Source organism: Sus scrofa, chromosome 6, assembly GCF_000003025.6.
Source record: "Sus scrofa isolate TJ Tabasco breed Duroc chromosome 6, Sscrofa11.1, whole genome shotgun sequence".
Lineage (NCBI taxonomy): Eukaryota > Metazoa > Chordata > Mammalia > Artiodactyla > Suidae > Sus > Sus scrofa.
This window is the reverse complement of record NC_010448.4, coordinates 31,963,666-31,984,063: the sequence shown is the minus strand read 5'-3', so window position 1 is coordinate 31,984,063 and position 20,398 is coordinate 31,963,666. Positions and strand designations below refer to the sequence as shown.

The window sequence follows — 20,398 nt, the reverse complement described above, 5'->3', positions numbered from 1 at the left end:
TAAAATTAGACTGATGTGATGTCTTTATATAGTTGGGAAATGATACATTTATTGGAAAGAAATAAGATGATAGATCTTAAAGAGGAACTTAAAATTTGTGGCAAATGTAGAATAAACTTCAAATCAGAAGATTTTAGATTTTATGGGCATTTTTTCATAGTTCAAATTTAGTTTCTCTTTTTATAACTAAGGTTGACTGCTTACATGTATCTTGTCTCATATGAATTTATAGCTTCTTAGATAGTATGGTGTCTATATTCATTTTCTTTCTTTGTTTCTTTTTGTGTGTGTGTGTTTTTAGGGCCGTACCCTTCCTTGGCATATGGAAATTCCCAGACTAGGAGTCAAATCCAAGCTGCAGCTGCAGGCATAAACCACAGCCACAGCAACGCCAGATCCAAGCCGCGTCTATGACCTATACCACAGCTCACCACAGTGCCGGATCCTTCACCCTCTGAAAGAGGCCAGGGATCAAACCCACATCCTCATGGATGCTAGTCGGATTCATTACCACTGAGCCACAATGAGAACTCCCTATATTCATTTTCTTCATTAGATGTTCTTCCTCTGTATGTACTTTTATCAAAGCACAGATATTGTATTGTATTGTATTGGTAATGGTCTATTTACTTGGCTGTATTTCCCTTCAGAAGTCAGCTATTATTCATCATCCTAGTGCCTAGAAGTTGTTTACCAATAAATATTTGTTGGTAGAGCAAATAGCACATTGTTTTCTTGATTAAAATTTCCACCTCTTCCCTTATTTTCAGTAAGCTTCAGGTTACCTAAGTGTAGAAAAACATTTTGCTTTAGCACAAACTACCATAATGTACAAAAATTCAGATACCACACCATTTCTTTCCTGAATGGAATATTACTGCTCTGATAACATCATAAACTAATTTTCAGAGCAGCGTTTTAAAAAATCTTTAACTGGGAGTTCCTGTTGTGTGGCTCAGTGAGTTAAGAACCTGACTAGTAGCCATAAGGATGTGGGTTTAATCCCTGGCCTCGCTCAGTGGGTTACATTGCCATTACTTCAGCTGGGCTACGTACATCAGTAATACGTGTGTTTAATTATTTAAAGTGTCTCTAAAAAGATAGACTTTCATTCAGCATTTAACCAAAAAATTATTGATTTTGCAGAGAGGCACAGGGACAGAGTAACACAGCATAAATTTAATATTACTGAAACATATTTGTTGTTGAGTAAATGACAGCAATTCTACATTTTCTTACAAAGCAGCAATCAGGTGTTTTACAGATGAAAAGGAATAGTTCATGGGAGAAGAAATGATCAGATCCTTTGGAATAAATCTAAGCCTGAAAATATTTTTTAAAGTTATTTCACAGATTATAAAATAAAAACCCAAAGTGATATAGTTTCATAGTTTCTTCGTGTTACATCAACTAATGATGTATGTACCTTATATTTGATAACAGACTAGATTCAGTAACTTACATTATATTTCTTCTTTCTTCGTCTTGGTAAATAATCATATACCCATTACAAACAGTGGACATTGCCTTTTTTTTTGTGGAAAATGGATTAAGTATACATACCCTAGTCTAGCGTCTATGGCTAAAATAAGATATGTTCCATAGAAGTGATTTAACCCACTCTTTTTTTTTTTTTTTTTTTTTTTTCTGGCTAATGCTGTATTCAGGACATATAATACTTTGCTCAGTCTCATAATTGTAAAATCTGGAAAAATAATTTCTTTTTCTGTACTTATTTTCTCAGGTCATATATTTGTTAAAGCGCTTGTATACCATTGTGATTGATAAGTCCATTTCTAGGTAAAATTATTATTGATTTAGGTAGTTTCACTTCTCAGAATTTTTCAGAAGTTTCTACATTTCAATAATAAGCAGACATTTTTGTTTAGGAAATTTATATTTCTTGATATGGACCTCCTGAAAAAGTTCAAAGTGATATGTAGAGGAGCAAACGTTGTGGTTTTCTTTTGCAAGACAATAGGGGCAAAACCACAAATTACCTTTGTTAAAAATGTTTGGAATGGTGCAAGCCTGGAGCAAAATTGGCCAACCATTTCCTATTAGCAAGTAACCTATTATATCCTTTTTACCTATCAGCTGTATGTATATATATGTGATATTTGTGTGTATAAATGTTATTTCCTCCCCCCCTCCCAAATTTTTTTTGAGGTGTTCCCAGGTGGCATGGTGATTAAGAATTCTGTATTGTCACTGCTGTGGCTCAGGTCACTGCTGCAGTGTGGGTTTGATCCCTGGCCCTGAACTTCCCCATGCTGCAGATGTGTGTCTCCCTGCCCAACAAATGTTATTTTTTTCTCTTGAGATTATCATAAGATAATTTGTTGCTTAGCTTAAGCTACTGGATTTTTTTTTGCCTTAGCTTGATTGTCAGTACATATTTATTTGCACAGTTTGGTAAATATAACAAGCAACATGTATAAATACAAATTATCCAATGGTGAGGAGGGTACTTATGGATAGAGTAAGGACTCTAACTATTAAAAAAGGTGCTTAGTTTTGCTACATGGCTATCTAAATAATTTGACTCTCAGGAGGCTGAGCTTCCATGGTAGATGAGCAAGAGGACCACGATAGCAATATGTTGCAAATTCTTAACATATTACATGTCTGTCAGTTGACCAGATGGCTAACTTTGATCTCATTTAGGGTCAGCTTATCCTGACCTCGTTCAACAACTTTTTTTTTTTTTTTTTTGGTCTTTTTGCATATTTCTAGAGCCGACCCGTGGCACATGGAGGCTCCCAGGCTAGGGGGTCCTCGGAGCTGTGCTGCCAGCCTATGCCACAGCCACAGCAATGCCAGATCCAAGCCATGTCCGTAACCTACACCATTGCTCACGGCAGCGCTGGATCCTTAACCCACTGAGTGAGGCCAGGGATTGAACCCGCAACCTTAAGGTTCCTAGTTGGATTTGTTAACCATTGAGCCATGACGGGAACTCCCAATGACTTTTTTTTTTCCTTTTTAGGGCCTCACCTGGGGCATATGGAAGTTCCCAGGATGGGATTGAATCAGAGCTGCAGTGGCCGGCCTACCCTACAGTCATAGCAACATGGGATCCGAGCCGCACCTGCGATCTATGCCATAGCTCACGGCAACATTGGATCCTTAACCCACTGAGCGAGGCCAGGGATTGAACGCACATCCTCATGGATACTAGTCGGGTTCATAACTTACTGAGCCACAATGGGAACTTCCTCAACTACTCTTCCTGATGTAGTTCCATATATACCTTGTGAAGTAGTAGATTTATCTGCTCAAGACGTCTAGAGTAAAAGGTCACATCATACTTGCTAATCCAAGAGGATCTGATGTCAGTTATCTTAACAGTACATAACTTTAAAGTGTGATACCTCTGTACTTTGCATATGCTAGAGCTGCTGGCAGTGATGGCTGTTTCATGGTTCAGGAGAGAGTCTAACATTCCATTCTCAAGTTTATGTTCTGGCATTATAATATGTGGACCTCAAAATACTGTTTTTTTTTTTTTTTTTTTTTTGTCTTTTGCCCTTTTCTAGGGCCGCTCCCATGGCGTATGGAGGTTCCCAGGCTAGGGGTCAAATCAGAGCTGTAGTCACCGGCCTACGCCAGAGCCACAGCAACGTGGAATCCGAGCCCTGTCTGCGACCTACACCACAGCTCACGGCAACGCCAGAGCCTAACCCACTGAGCAAGGCCAGGGACTGAACCCGCAACCTCATGGTTCCTAGTCAGATTCGTTAACCACTGCGCCACGACAGGAACTCCTCAAAATACTTTTAAATGCATATAGTCGTGTCAGCATTTTTTTCCTTGTAGGGAATATTAATGAGATTTTTATAATGAATTATTTCACCAAAACATGCTGTACCCTGAGATTTTATGTTTTTTACGTCACATATTAACTGTAAAACTTTAATGAATGTTCATTATTAAACGTTGTTTTTGTTCTTATTTTCCTAGGATTCTGACACTTCATGACATGTCATTGTCTAGAGCAATAATGAACATTGACCTGTTTCGGATTAGTTGATGCTCTTTGGAAATGATCCATTAACATCTACTGCAGAGAAGCTGAATATACTTCGTTTGGAGTGAACAGCCCAGCTTGTTACTGAATTTTTCAAGATGACAGATCCAATGATGGACTTTTTTGATGATGCCAATCTTTTCGGTGAGACCTTAGAAGGTTTGTCAGATGATGCATTTGTACAACCAGGACCTGTTTCACTAGTTGATGAACTGAACTTGGGTGCAGAATTTGAACCTTTGCACATAGACTCACTGAATCATGTTCAAGGTACTCCAACACATCAGAAGATGACTGATTATGAACAATTAAATCAGTTTGACTCAATGAAATTTCATCAAGTTAATCAGTCTTTTGGTAGCCCAGCTGAACATGTGTTATCTCCACACTCTCAGTTTAATTGTTCTCCGATCCATCCGCAGAACCAACCGAATGGTTTGTTTCCAGATGTAGCAGATGGCAGTCCAATGTGGGGCCATCAGACAGCTACTAGCATTTCAAATCAAAATGGGTCTCCTTTTCATCAAGGACATTCTCACTCTATGCATCAAACTAAAAGCTTTGTGGCACACCATGACTTTGCCTTATTTCAGGCCAATGAACAACAAACACAGTGTACTTCGCTACGCTCACAACAAAACAGAAATAATCTTAACCCAGGGCAAAACTCTCTTAGCCAGTCTAAAAATTTTATGGATGTTAATGTTTCTGGTCCACACAGAGTCAGTGTTAACCACCCATCACAGATTAATAATGCATCTACTTCACAACAATCCCTTTCAATGCAGCAGTTTTCTCAAACGTCAAATCCTTCAGTACACTTCCTAAAGTGTAGCAATCATCAAGAAGGAAATTTTAATGGACCTTCTCCAAATATGACTTCTTGTTCTGTCAGTAATTCACAGCAGTTTTCTTCACATTATTCCTTTTCCAGTAATCACGTATCACCAAATGGTCTTCTTCAGTCCTCTGCAGTTCTTGCACCTAATCATACAAATCAGACGTTATCTGATTTTACTGGAAGTAATTCCTTTTCACCTCATAGGGGAATCAAGCAAGAATCTACTCAGCATATGCTAAATCCTAATACATCACTGAATTCGAATAATTTCCAAATGTTGCATTCATCACATCCTCAGGGTAATTATAGCAATTCAAAATTATCTCCTGTGCACATGAACTTCCCAGATCCTGTTGACTCAGGAAATCAAATGGGCCATTTCAGTGATCATGTAGAAACTAATGGCTTTTCGTCTTTAGAAGAGAATTTACTTCATCAAGTGGAGTCTCAAACTGAGCCATTCACAGGACTTGACCCAGAAGACCTCCTTCAGGAGGGTCTCCTTCCCCAATTTGATGAGTCAGCATTTGGACAAGATAATCCAAGTCATGTTTTAGATCATGACCTTGATCGGCAATTTACTTCACATCTTATAACACGGCCTTCTGATATGGCTCCAACTCAGTTGCATAGTCAGGCTCGGAGTTGGCATTCACCACTCTCTAATCATCAGCATCTACATGACAGAAATCGCCTGTGTTTACAGCGACAGGTATGTAGCTCTTATTTTGGTGGAAAGGGGTATGGTGGGCTTTTACTCATTGCGTTAATTTTGTGAGACGTATTCAAGATTTCTCAAACTCAGTAAGTCTGAGTTTGTGCATATTTGATGTAGGTTTCTCTTGCTTCACTATTCTTGTTTTTGAAAGCGATTCATTGATATGCACAAAACAATAGACTTCGTCCTATATTTAGAAAATTATAAAGTATTAAGACATCTTCTGTAACTTTCAACTATGATTGCTTTTAATGGAAAGATTTATTTTCAAAAAAAAAAAAAAAACTTTAGTAGCCATAGTTAAAAGGAAAACAATAGATTGGGAACTTTTTATTGCAAATATAATGGACATAGAGTTAATATTCCATTAAGAAGCTCATATAATTTGATAAGATCTCAGTTGATAATTAGATAAAATTTTTTAATGTTAATGCTGAGAAATATATGGAACTTACATAGTTTATAGTTGATACAAATATTTTAGAAAGCAATTTGGTGGCATGTTTGAGTATAAAAATGCTTTATTACAATAACCCAAACATGGCGTAAGTAATGTACCCAAAGATATTTATCTTGCTGTATCTATAAGGGAAAACTGGAAACGGCAGTTTGTTAGCATATCCATATGCGATGGATTCTTATGGGCATTAAGAAGGCTTTGAGGACTAACACTAAGAATATGTTAATGATGGGGGAAAGCATAATTCAAAATTAAGATCACAATAAAGTGGCTAAGAGCATAGGCTCTGTCTGATACTAGACTACCAGGCTTAGATCTTCACTCATGTTATTTATTAGCTGCATGTCTTTTAGCTAATTAAATAATTTCTGTGCGTCTCATTTGTTTCATATTTAAGTACGGAATAATAATAGGGTTTTGGTAAGGATTGAGAGAGTTTTAGCAGGTAAAGAAATTAATATTAATGGACTTTTTTTTAATTTCAAAGGCTTGAAGTGTTTGCAAATGATAAAATCTGTATCTTTTCCTTTGGGTGTTTTCAGAACTTTTGAATAGTCTAGAAAGATTTAAGATATTTAAAAGACTGTCTTCCTCCCCTTCTTTTTTGTGGCCCAAACAGAATATTATGATTTTGCTCCCTCTACTGGAAGAGGATCAAGCAACTTAATTAGAAGGGCCCTGGGAAAAACTCCTACTGATTGAAATTCAGATCATCTCTCTACTTTTACGTAGATTTCTGATCAGTTTGACTTATGACTTTGTCTAGCATATAACTGAAATGATGAACTCTGAAATTTATTAACTTTATTTCTTAATTTTATTTTTCTCAGGACTTGTCATCTTTTTAAAAAACTTTTTTTTTAAATTCATGTTTTTCTAAACGTGTTTTACTGGCTTTAAATAAAGACTCACTTTTATAGATTTGGAATTAATGGAAGATAATTGTAAATAAAGTAGTCCCAATAATATATAGATAGTACTATCTGATAGAAAGTCTTTTCATACCCATCAGCAGCAGCCTTTAATAAATCATCTTATCTATACTGATAAGGCTTTATTTAAATCTACTCACCTTTTTTTTTTTTCAGAGTTTGTTTTGTTTTGCTAACTTCTTTTTGCTACATGTTTAAAAATTGGTAAAGGACAGTTGGTTTGGAATACTTGATTTATTGAAAGTCTCTTCTTAAGTTTCCTATGATATCGTGGTGTTAAGAGAGAGTTGGGAGTTTCTGATTGTGGAGGTGAAGAGGAGAGATGGATTGGTAGAGAAGGAAGAATATTATGATTATGATTACTGTGGATTGCTTATAGGTTTTATTTGTACAGAATTATAAATCAGATATCCTAAATATGTGAAGTTTGAAATTATTTAGTATGTATGATAAATGACAGATTTGGACAGTGCATATAAGTTTTTTATCTATGTAATTTTTGGCATGTTCTGAATGATTATGGTTACTATATGGCCAAAATGTTATATTAATAAGAAGTTCTTATATTATTAGAGTTTTCCCCAGGTTCTATGAAAATAAATTTTTTCTTATTTTTAAAAACCCTTTTAAATGCTGTAGTTTAATTTTAGACTAAATTAGCATTGTGAAATATATGCATAGAAGTCAACAGATTAAAAAATGATAAAGTGGCATAATTTTTGCTTTATCAAAATAAAAAAGGACACATTGGACAATATCCAGAACAAGATATTCATTAATCTATTGTTTGAAAACTCATGGGTGGCACTCTATTTAGAATTCTAGAAAGCTTCATTGAGAATATTGAATATGTAAAGAATATTTCTAAGCAAGCTTTTTCTTCTTCTCCAACTGAGGTCGGGTGTTTGTGTGTATAATTTCAGATGTCTTAGAGTCTGTGTCAGTCATTAAAAACTGTGAATATTGCTGAGAACAGTTCTTATATAATTGACTCCGGAATTTTACCATTTAAAAAGAGTTTTAAAAAACATAAGCACTTAAAAAATATAATAGAGAAAATACTAGCTTATTTTCATCTCTAATTTTTAGAGCAGAGGAATTTCTTTCTTTCTTTCTTTCTTTCTTTCTTTCCTTCCTTCCTTCCTTCCTTCCTTCCTTCCTTCCTTCTTTCTTTCTTTCTTTCAGGGCTGCACCTACAACCCAAGGGGAGTTCCTGGGCTAGGGGTCGAATTGGAGCTGCAGCTGCTGGCCTATGCCACAGCCATGGCAATGCCAGATCTGAGCCGTGTCTGTGGTTTATACGCAGCTTGCTGCAATGCAGGATCCTTAATCCACTGAGTGAGGCCAGGGATCGAACCTGCATGCTCATGGATAGTAGTCAGGTTTGTTTCTGCTGTGCCACAACAAAACTCTGAGCAAAGGAACTTTGAGAAAATTACAGTATTAATTTTCATTGCTCTCTTGTGACAGATATTAACTGCTATTTTGTAACACAAAATCTTTCATTTTTGTCTTATTTCTAAAGTGGAAATAATCACGGAACACTGCGTGATCTCTCAATGCTTATATATTAAATTTAACGTAAAAGTTCTATAGCAGTGAAAGTATGTGGGACAGCTAAAATTACACTCAACACAGAAAAAAGGAGTTCCCGTTGTGGCTCAGTGGTAATGAAGCCAACTGATATCCATGAGGATGCAGTTTTAATCCCCGGCCTGATCTTCTGGCATTGCCATGTTGCTGTGAGCTGCAGTAAATACAGGTTGCAGACTGACTTGGATCCCACGTTGCTGTGGCTGTAGCTTAGGCTGGCTGCTGTGGCTCTGATTAGCCTGGGAACCTCCATATTCTGCAGGTGTGGCCCTAAAAAGCCCCCCCCCCAAAAAAAAACCCCAGGAAATAGAATTTTGGGATGTCTGTAATTCCTTGTTGGCTTTTGTATTCTGATGAACTTACTGCTTTATTTGCCATCTTGAATTTCTTTTTTTTTTTTTTTCCCTGAAGGTAGGGAAACTTACATTATTTATAAGCTTAAAAAAAAAAAACTTAAAACAGACTTGTGGTTGCCGAGGGGGAGGGAGTAGGATGGACTGGGAATTAGGGGTTAATAGATGCAATTTATTGCCTTTGGAATGGATAAGCAATGAGATCCTGCTGTATGGCACTGGGAACTCTATCTAGTCACTCATGGTGGAGCGGATAATGTGAGAAAAAGAATGTATGTATGTGTGTGTGACTGGGTCACTTTGCTCTACAGTAGAAAATTGACAACACTGTAAACCAGCTATAATGGAAAAAATAAAGATCATTTTAAAAAAATTAGAGAAAGACAACAGCCTATGTAAGACATATTTTAAAATATTTCTATATATTTAAATTTTTCTGATGAAAAATTTTAATATATAGTAATTAAAAAATTAGACCATATAGAAAACAGATGATAAATAATTTACTTGTAATATCACTAGCAAAAGATACTGTTGTTGACATTTTGCTGTCCAAGTTTCCGGTGAGACCTGTTGTCTGACTCTCCAGCCTTCCATCTATGTATTATTGCATTTTTAAGAAACAGAGCTGAGATCATATAGTTTCTGCTGTTTGGCAAATTGCTTTTTTAACATTCTAGTTAATATGTTGCAGAGATTTTTCATGTCATTTAGTATTTTTCTGAAAATGATTTTTAATCATAGCCATTGTAAAGTTGCTAAAATACCATATAAAGTTATTATTGAGATCTGGAAAAATTTGAATCAAAATAATTAAAATATCTTTATATTTTTGTTGTGTATGTTAGCATGATAATTCAAAGAAGTGCATAGTAATAAGCAAAAACTGGAATAACTGGCACTACGATAGAACACTGTGTTTGCACCAAATACTATTGTAAATACTTAACATATTATTAACAGATTGAGCCTTCACAGCAGTCTTTTTATTTAGATTCAGTTATTTACTTCAGTTTTCGTTGAGGACACTGAGGTACAGAGAAGTTAGGTGGTATATCTCAAATCACACAGCCAGTATAGAGATAGGCAGTGGCCAGACTGGATTCAAATCTGATTTAACTCTATTACATATGGTCTTAACTACTTTTACCTTTCTTTAAAGTATATATGTGTTTTTTTTAATTCACTGAATTTTATTATGTTTACAGTTGTACAACCATCATCACAACCAAATTTTAGAACATTTCCATCCCAAACCCCCCACCCATCCCTCCCGACCCCAACCTGTCTCCTTTGATAACCATGAGTTTTTCAAAGTTTCTGTTCTGCAAATAAGTTCATTTTATCCCCTTTTTAGATTCTACATATAAGTGATAGCATGTGATGTTTGTGTCTCACTGTCTAACTTAGTATAATAATTTCTAGGACCATCCATGTTGCTGCACATGCCATTATTTCACTTCTTTTTATGGCTGAGTAATGTTCCATTGTGTATATGTACCACATCTTCTTTGTCCACTTCTCTGTTGATGGACATTTAGGTTGCTTCCATGTCTTGGCTGCAGTAATGAACATTGGGGTACATGTATCTTTTCGAGTCATGTTTTTCTCTGGATAGATGCCCAGGAGTGGGATTGCTGGATCATATGGTAATTCTATTTTTAGTTTTTTGAGGACTCTCCATTCTGTTTTCCATAGTGGCTGCACCAATTTACATTCCTACCAACAATGTAAGAGGGTTCCCTTTTCTCCACACCCACTCCAGCATTTATGTTTGTAGACTTTTTGATGATGACCATTCTGGCTGGTGTAAGGTGGTACCTCACTGTAGTTTTGATTTGCATTTCTCTAACAACTAGTGATGTTGAACACTATGTGTTTTGGGCGTCCATGTGTCTTCTTTGGAGAATTGTGTTTAGATATTATGCCGATTTTTTGTTTGTTTGTTTGTTTTTGGTATTGAGCTAAGGAGGTTTGTATATATTTTGGAGATTAATCTCTTGTCATTCACTTCATTTGCAAATACATCTCCCATTCTGTGGGTTGTCTTTTCGATTTTCCTTCAATTTAAACGTATTTTTAAAAATGACCACTAAGCTATTAGGAAATGAACGCTTATTACACTGGCTCTAACTGTGCAGTAATATGAATTGTTAGATATTAGATAATTGTTAGATATATCTTTCCTCTGTGTCATCTTTGACCTCTTTCATCATTGTCTTATAGTTTTCAGAGTATAGGTCTTTAGTTTCTTTAGGTAGGTAGAAATAAAATTTCTAGGCATTTTATTCTTTTTGATGCAATGGTAAATGGATTGCTTTCCCTGATTTCTCTTTCTGATCTTTTATTGTTAATATATAGACATCCAGGAATTCCCGTCGTGGCGCAATGGTTAACGAATCCGACTAGGAACCATGAGGTTGCAGGTTCGGTCCCTGCCCCTGCTCAGTGGGTTAACGATCTGGCGTTGCCGTGAGCTGTGGTGTAGGTTGCAGACGCGGCTCGGATCCCGAGTTGCTGTGGCTCTGGCGTAGGCCAGTGGCTACAGCTCCGATTCGACCCCTAGCCTGGGAACCTCCATATGCTGCGGGAGCGGCCCAAAGAAATAGCAAAAAAACAAAAAAAAAAAAAAAAAAAAAAAAAAAAAAAAGAAATAGCAGAAAGACTAAAGTAAAATAAAATAAAATAAAATAAAATGGATAAGCAGTGAAGGCCTGCTGGATAGCACAGGGAAAAAAAAAAGAAAAAAATATATAGAAATCCAGTCGATTTTCTGTGTACTAATTTTGTATCCTACAACTTTACTAAATTCATTGATTGAGCTCTAACAGTTTTCTGGTAGTGTCTTTAGGGTTTTCTATTTATAGTATCATGTCATCTGCAAACAGTGAGAGTTCCACTTTTTCCTTTCCAATTTAGGTTCCTTTTCTTTCCTTTTTTTTTCTTTTGTCTTTTCCAGGGCCACACCCACGGCATATGTAGGTTCTCAGGCTAGGGGTCTAATCCTAGTTGTAGCTGAGGGCCTACACCACAGCCACAGCAACGGGGGATCCGAGACGTGTCTGCAACCTCCACCACAGCTCACGGCAACGCCGGATCCTTAACCCGCTGAGCAAGGCCAGGGATCGAACCCGCAACCTCATGGTTCCTAGTCGGATTTGTTAGAGGTCAGAATTAGGCCTACTAAGTGGAAGTCACATAAAAGGAGATTAGTGTAGTGTAAGGAAGTTTGAAATAAAGCTTTTCTGCTGAAAGCAGGGAGATGGAATGGCTCAGGCGTGTCACAGAAGGAATTCCTATAGTGGGTAGAAAATGGACTAAATTAATATACTCTTCAACTCTTTAAGATTCTGTGGTTGTAATTTTGGGTTTCATTGTAAGATACATCACTCATATTGCCTATTTAGCTCCCAAGTGGCAATTACAAATAATGAAGAAAGGTAAAGAAATGTGACAAGTTCTCTGCTATACAGCAATGTCAAGGAATTTTTTATTACAGATGAGTAAATTTTCCAGATAGTTGAAATGTATTCTATTGAACATTAAAAGTTTTAATTAAATGGCTCTTTTTTTTTCTCCCCCTTAGAAGGTGATGTTGATAGAATGCTCAGTTAGGAAAAGATGAAAAGGGGAGGTCTTGTATGGTCAAATTTGTAATGGTTATTGTTATATCTCCCAGGGTCACACTCACTTAAGTAAGAATTTATTGGTATATATTAGATATTTGAAACTTATCTTGTGCAGAAGCATGGCTAATTTTGTATGTAAGTGAAATTACTGTTAAAAAGAAGAGGAAAACCTCTACATCTAAATGTAAAACTAAAGCAGGGATTCGCTATACTTTACTCAAACCCTTTGAATTCAGAGGATCCCAAGCTCTTTGCTAGTTTTTTTGTTTTGGAGTTTTGGGGTTTTTTTTTGTTTGTTTGTTTGTTTGTTTGTTTTAATAGTATTAACTTTTCCTGAGTCAGAAAAACCAACAGATAATGAATAATTAAAAATCCTGTCACTATGCCTTAGACAAAAAGAAGAGAAAAAACTAAGTAATATTTAAATCGATTCATTGAGTAATTTAAATTCTTACAAAGTACCATCCCTCTCTTTATCAAAATTTGTTGAAATATTTATGCATTTGGCATGGTACTGCTTATAAGAAGTTTCAAAATTTTTAGTTGTCTTAGTCAAAACACAAGATAGGAATTCTGTATAAGTATGTTCCTTTTAGTTTTTGTGTTTTTGTTTTTTTTCCGGTTAAATTTGGACTGGTTTTTGGTTTTGACATTTCTGTCAAATCTCCCAGATTAAAATGTTTTATTCGGACTGAGTAATTTGTGGAATATTAGCTAATTCTAAAATGTGATCTTAATGATTAAACTGTGTACTGTATTGTAGAAGGATTGAGCTCTGCACTGAGTGACAGAAACTCTAATTGTTAACAGTAGCTTTAAGGCTATTGACTTCTGACATGCATACTTAAAGGTGAGAGGTGAACAGGAAGTGAATTCCAGGGGTGGGAAAGAGGCAGCAGTTGGTGAGAAATTTGTGGATTAGTGCAGGTGTGTGTTGAGCATGAGATTCAATTACTTCAAAGTAGGTCTAACAGTTTTTTTAATTGTATTTAATTTTTTTATTTTTGTTTTTTTTACTCTTGCTGGCTTTTTAAAAAATTAAAGTGTAGTTGGTATTCAATATTGTATAAGTTACAGGTGTATGTTGCATTTAATTTTATTGATGAGGTGCATTCTGAAATACCTTAGGACTACTCAGGCATTTCCTTATCATAATTAATGTCTAAAATTGGAAAAAAAAATGTGTCAGGTGCTACTGAGCCATCAAACTTTACTCTTATCATGATACTATAACACATAGTTTTGGAATACAAATATGGAAGGTCAGGTTTCTTTATTTAGGTAATTGGATGGAAATGATTTTCAATTAAGGAAATATTTTAACTCAGTATGTTGTAGGTAATATGTGGAAAGAGTAAGCACATAGGAAGCTTGAACTGCAGTTTTCAGTTAAAGTGTGGTGGTTACTATGGTCAACCCTGCAGATGTTATGTAAGTAATACCTTACAAATTATGAAAGGAGGGCAATTTTTTTTTTTAATTTTTTTTTTTTTTTGTCTTTTTTTGTTGTTGTTGTTGCTATTTTTTGGGCCGCTCCCGCGGCATATGGAGGTTCCCAGGCTAGGGGTTGAATCGGAGCTGTAGCCACCAGCCTACGCCAGAGCCACAGCAACGCGGGATCTGAGCCGCGTCTGCAACCTACACCACAGCTCACGGCAACGCCGGATCGTTAACCCACTGAGCAAGGGCAGGGACCGAACCTGCAACCTCATGGTTCCTAGTCGGATTCGTTAACCACTGCGCCACGACGGGAACTCCGGCAATTTTTTTAATACTGAAGTTGCTTGAGTTATAATATTGTTAGTTTCAGGTATACAGCATAGCTATTGAGTATTTTTATGGATTATATTCCTTGAATGTTATTACATGATAATCATTGGCTAAGGGCAATCTATAAGTGAGGTTTTTTTCCCTACTTAAGTATATGTTTGTGCACCTGAAAACAGTTTAGATTGAACGTTTTGCGAAACCATAGAATTTTAGAGCTGGGTAAGATTTTTGCTCTATCCTTATACAAAAAGCGAAAACTGTGCTTGGTCATTTTACTTAACTGGTAAATATAACCGTTTACATAACTGGTTGACAAATTCCATTTTATATTTTAAATTCTGTAGTGTTTAATCGAGGTCAGAAATGAGACTGATACCACACTATGACCAGACACTTACAATTAATGTATTGTAAAGTACAGTTAAAAGTGGTTGTCTCTAAAATGAGAAATAGTTTTTAAGTTGCTAGGTTTTTGGATTTTTGTGGGATTTTTTGCTTGTGTACCTTTCAATGTACCTTAAGTTTTTAACTATATTTTTAGTGTGAAAAAATGCAATCTTACAGTGTATGCATGATGTAGATATAAATTGTGTGCATGTGAATGACTGAATTTTATATAACAACTGTGTTTTGGAAATGTTGCATTTTTGCTGCTTTTATTTGTTTAGTATTTCCTAGATATCTCCCAGGTGTAAGAGATTATGCTGGCTGGGCACTGAGGTTGCCCAAATGAGCCAGATACTGGCCTTGGCCTGAAGAACTCAAATTAAAAATTAACCCATACTTTTTTATTTATAATTTCAGAGCCGTTCTCATTTCATTTCCAATTCTGTTTCAATTGACAGAGGTTTCTAGCGCTTTATTTTGGCTCTCCAACTAAATGGTTTGGAATGAATGATAAGTACAATTTTATTGATCTACCCAGTTTAAAGAAGCTGTTGCTCCAAGTTTCTAGATTAGCTTTTTGTTTCATGATGTTTTAGCAATCTGTAATTACTTGATTCTTCATATATATTTTATACACATACTGTAATATATGTACATGAAATATACAGCTAAGATCCAATGGCTCTTATAAATGCCAGAGTTAAGAAAGCAGGCTCTTTGTTGTTGTTGTTGAGCTTCTAATCTTAAATTTATTACAAACTATTATAAAACTGTTTAAAAACTGTGCTATGTGGTCCAACTTTGAACATTTTTTTTGTCAAAAGAGAAATAGCCAGTTTCTGAGAGATATATTATACTTAAAAGATTATATTGTTAGATAAATTTCCTAAGATTTTCCCCCTAAATACCTCAAATGAAAGTAAGACTTACAGAAGTAATTTTTATTTATTTATTTATTTTTTTATTTTTATTTTTTGTCTTGTTGCTATTTCTTGGGCTGCTCCCGCGGCATATGGAGGTTCCCAGGCTAGGGGTCCAATCGGAGCTGTAGCCGCCGGCCTACGCCAGAGCCACAGCAACGCGGGATCTGAGCCGCGTCTGCAACCTACACCACAGCTCACGGCAACGCCGGATCGTTAACCCACTGAGCAAGGGCAGGGATCGAACCCGCAACCTCATGGTTCCTAGTCGGATTCGTTAACCACTGCGCCACGACGGGAACTCCAGAAGTAATTTTTAAAAATTAATATGGTAAATATTGAGAATGTAATTGGAGATAGAAATAGTAAAACATTTGCATGGTATTTTGAAAAGTGGTTTTACTTAAATTATTAAATCTTTTAGTAGTAATTTGGGATATACATAAGTTGATACTGTTTCTCAAACTTTACTGAAGGAAAGTGACCTGTCTAAAACTGGACAGCTACTAATTATTTAGCAGAAATTTATTGTGTTTTCTACTATACCAACTCCTAGCAGCGTAAACAACATTCATTGAGCACCTGCGGCCTATATATCAGCTACTGCGCTAGATATTGACACTACAAATACAAAGAGACTGCTAAGGATAGGCCTGCAAATCTATATTTTTATTATTTTACAAGAAAAAAGATGGTTTCACGTCAACTTAAGCAATGTGAGGAATATCAGAATTATGATTTTCTTCAAACTGTTAATATTGAAAGTATCATTTACTTTTCCTAACATTTTATTTTGAAAAAGTCAAAACTTACAGAAAAGTTGAAAGAATGATAATACTGGACATCCATAAACCATTCAAATAGAGTCAGTAATTGTTAATTTTTGTCACATTTGCTTTCTTATTATTTTTATTTTAAGTAAAAGTTACTTTTACTAAGTTACAAAACAGCATGATGTGTAATAAGATATCATATAATCAAAATTCATGTTTCTTAAATTATCCTGGTAACTGTAAACCAGCTATGATGGAAAAAAATAAAAATCATTACATATTTGGAAAAAAGATTATCGTAGTAATTTTTATAAATGTTCTTTTGTTTTAAAATCTAGGATTGAATCAAAGGTCATGTCTTGGATTTAGTTGTTCTTTTTAATCTTAAGTTAATACCGGTGTTTTGTGCCTTTTTGATGTTCTTTCCTGACATCGACATTTTTAAATAGTCCGGACTAGTTGTCTGTATCTGTTTGATTCTTTCTTCATAATTCAGGTTAATCATTTCTTGGTAAGAGTGCTACATAGATGATTTTGTACACTTCAGTATCCCATTAGGAGACATGATTTTAGTTTGTCCCATTATTGCTTATACTAAGTTTTATCACTTAGTAAAAGTATTTTTACCTCTTTTTAATTTATAGGTGGGACTTTTTTTTTTCTTTCTAGGGCTGCACCTGCTACACATGGAATTTCCCAGGCTAGGGGTTGAATTGGAGCTGTAGCTGCTGGCCTACACCACAGCCATGTGAGATCCGAGCTGTGTCTGCAACCTACCCCACAACTCACGGCAACACAGGATACCCATTCCATTGAGCAAGGCCAGGGATCAAACATGCATCCTCATGGTTACTAGTTGGATTCCTTCCCCCTGTGCCACAATGGGAACTCCCTATAGTTGGGACTTTTCTGTAGGGAGTTGGACCCATAGATTTTTTTTTTTTTTTTTTTTAACAAAAGCAAAACATTGAATACGTTGTAATCTGTTGCCATTATTACTCTTTTTGAATATTTTACTGGTGGGAATCTTTGCAAACCAACTCTGTACCTTTTTAATATGTCCTCATTAGTCTTGAAGTACTTCTACTTTCTGGTATGAGAAGATGTATTTAATTTCCCTGCCTCAAGCTTAAAATTGGCTATTTCTTCAAGGAGCTCATTAGTTTTATTTATCCTATGTAATGACACAGGATCCGAGTAGTGTTGTTGTTTTTTTTTTTTTTTTTTTTAAGGGCCACAACTAAAAAAAGAGGAGGTTCCCAGGCTAAGGGTTAGATAGCTGTAGCTGCCACCACAGCCACAGCAACACGGGATCTGAGTCACGTCTGCAACTTACACCACAGCTCACAGCAGTGCTGGATCCTTAACCCACTGGGCAAGGCCAGGGATCAAACCTGCATCCTCATGGATGCTAGTCGGGTTTGTTAACTGCTGAGCCACGACGGGAACTCCAGGTCTTTTCTTAATAGTGTATTTTGTTTGTTTCTTTTTTAAAGACACAGTGCAAATAGCTTTTTTTAAAAAATTATTTATTTATTTTTGCTTTTTATGGACGCACCTGTAATGCATATGGATATTTCCAGGCTAGGGGGGTGGAATCAGAGCTACAACTGTTAGTCCACACCACAGCTCATGGCAGCACCAGATCCCTGACCCACTGAGCAAGGCTGAAGATTGAACCCACATCTTCGTGGTTACTAGTAGGATTCGTTTCTGCTGTGCCACAACCAGAACTCCTTAATAGTGTATTTTGAATAGCAAAAGCTTTTAATTTTAAAAAAGTCTCACACATTACTTCTTTCTTTTATAGACTGTACTTATTTAAGAAATCTGTGCCTAAGGCCTGACAGTTAAGTTTTTTTCTTAAGTTTTCATGTAGAAGTTCTGTGTTTAGGGTATCTTTGTATAAGTGGGCTTTTGGTAGTTTGTTGCTTTCACGATGCTTTTCTGTTTCATCAAAGTTGTCAGATTTATTGGCATAACGTTTTTTATTATCCTTTCAGTGTCTATATAGTTTGTAGGGTACATTTCTGATGTTGGTAATTAATATCTTTTTTTTTTTTTTCCTGACCAGTGTAGCTAGAGGTTTATCAATTTTATGGAGTTTTATTGATTTTCTCTTGTTTTCCTGCTTTAGGAAGGAAATCGTATTTCACTGATTTCTGCTATTTATTATTTATTTTCTTTTGCTTACTTTGGGTTTTACTCTTTTTTTTTAAGGCAAAAATTGAAGTCATTGTTTGAGCTCTTCTTTTCTGATACAGATGTTTGATTGATATTGTACATTTCCCATTACGTGTTTTAGCTGTATTTTATTTTTACTCAGTTTCAAAAACTGTTGAATTCCTTTGACTTCTTATTTGACCTGAGCATTATTTAGAAATGTATTCATTTAATTTATAAATATATGATTATTTTTTCAGATACTTTTCTGGTAATGATTTCTAATTTAACTCCATCGTGATGAGAAAACATTTTCATGTTTTGAATTTGTTTACGTTTATTTAGATTTGCCCTACAGCTTATGTTGATGCCTTTAATATATTCTTTGCTCTGATAGCTGCTTTGTTTGATATTAATATAGTCGCTTATGTTTGTGTTAGCATGGTATATCTTTTCCATCCTTTTAACCTATTTGTTTTTATATTTAATGTGGCCTTCTTGTTGACAGTGTACAGTTGATTCTTCTCTTTTTTATCTGATTTAACAATCTGTTTTATGGTTGAGGTGATTAAACCATTTATGTTTAATGTGATTAATTATATTGATATGTCTAAACCTACCATCTTACTATTAATTATATTGTCCCATCTATTATTTGTTCCTCTTTCCTTTATTGTCTGCCTGTTTTTGGATTTTCAGAATAATTTTTATGATTCTATTTGTATTAATCACAGTCCAGTGAGGAAACAGAAACTATAGAGTAATATGAGCAGAGAACACACTGGAACCAGGAATTGAAGCCCCTTCATCTTCCAGTAATCTTCCAGTACCCCTGCTAACAAAGTTTTAACATTGTGCTACTGGCAGAGGAAAAATGCATGCAGGTTTCAACTCCATTGTTGCAGAGTAGGCAATGAAGTATGGATTTAGACCTGAGAGGTGATAAGTTGACAACTGGCTTATAAAGTCAGCCCTTGTTGAGTTACTATTTAGTACTCTTTGTTGTGTTATTGTAGGGGTTGCTTTAAGATTAACAGTATACATCTTTAACTTAATCACAGTTTACCGGGAGTTCCCGTTGTGGTTCAGTGGTTAACAAATCCGAGTAGGAACCATGAGGTTGCAGGTTTGATCCCTGGCCTCGCTCAGTGGGTTAAGGATCCAGCATTGCTGTGAGCTGTGGTGTAGGTTGCAGGCACAGATGGGGTCCCAAGTTGCTGTCACTGTGGTATAGGCCGGCAGCTACAGCTCCAATTAGACCCCTAGCCTAGGAACCTCCATGTGCTGCAGGTACAGCCCTAGAAAATACAAAAAGACAAAAAAAAAAAAAAAAAAAAAAAAAATCACAGTTTACCTTCGATCGTAATATACCTTTTTACATATATTACATAGTGATATCACAGTATACTTCCATTCCCCCTTCCTGGCCTTTGTGCCTTTGTTGTTGTATATTGTACTTCTATATAAATTATGAACTCTTCCCTAAATTAGTATCATTTTTCCTGTAAGCCTTCAGTTATCTTTGAATAAGATTTTAAGAAAAAGAAAAAATATATTTTATATTTAGCCACATGTATACCATTTCCATTATTCTTCACTTCTTCATGTAAAAGCCAGTTTCTATCTAATATCATTTTCTCTGCTTGAAAGACTTCCTTTAACATTTCTTGTAGTGCAGGTCTGATGATCATGAATTCTTTCAACTTTTGAATGTTTAAAAGCTTTTTATTTCCCCCCTTTTTTAAATTATAGTGATTTACAGTGTTGTATCAATTTCTGCTATACAGCTCCCCTGTATTTTTGATAGATATTTTTGCCAAATATAGAAT

General features: G+C 35.6%; 1 protein-coding gene across 1 annotated transcript in view; it reads left to right on the top strand.

The window, feature by feature from the left end:
• The window catches only part of CHD9 (chromodomain helicase DNA binding protein 9), a 242,106-nt gene that overhangs the window by 87,912 nt on the left and 133,796 nt on the right, over window positions 1-20,398 (top strand). Inside the window, 1 exon segment of the mRNA XM_021094174.1 lies at window positions 3,964-5,583. Within this exon segment, the coding sequence (XP_020949833.1) occupies window positions 4,129-5,583 (1,455 nt within the window). The 5' untranslated portion in view covers window positions 3,964-4,128.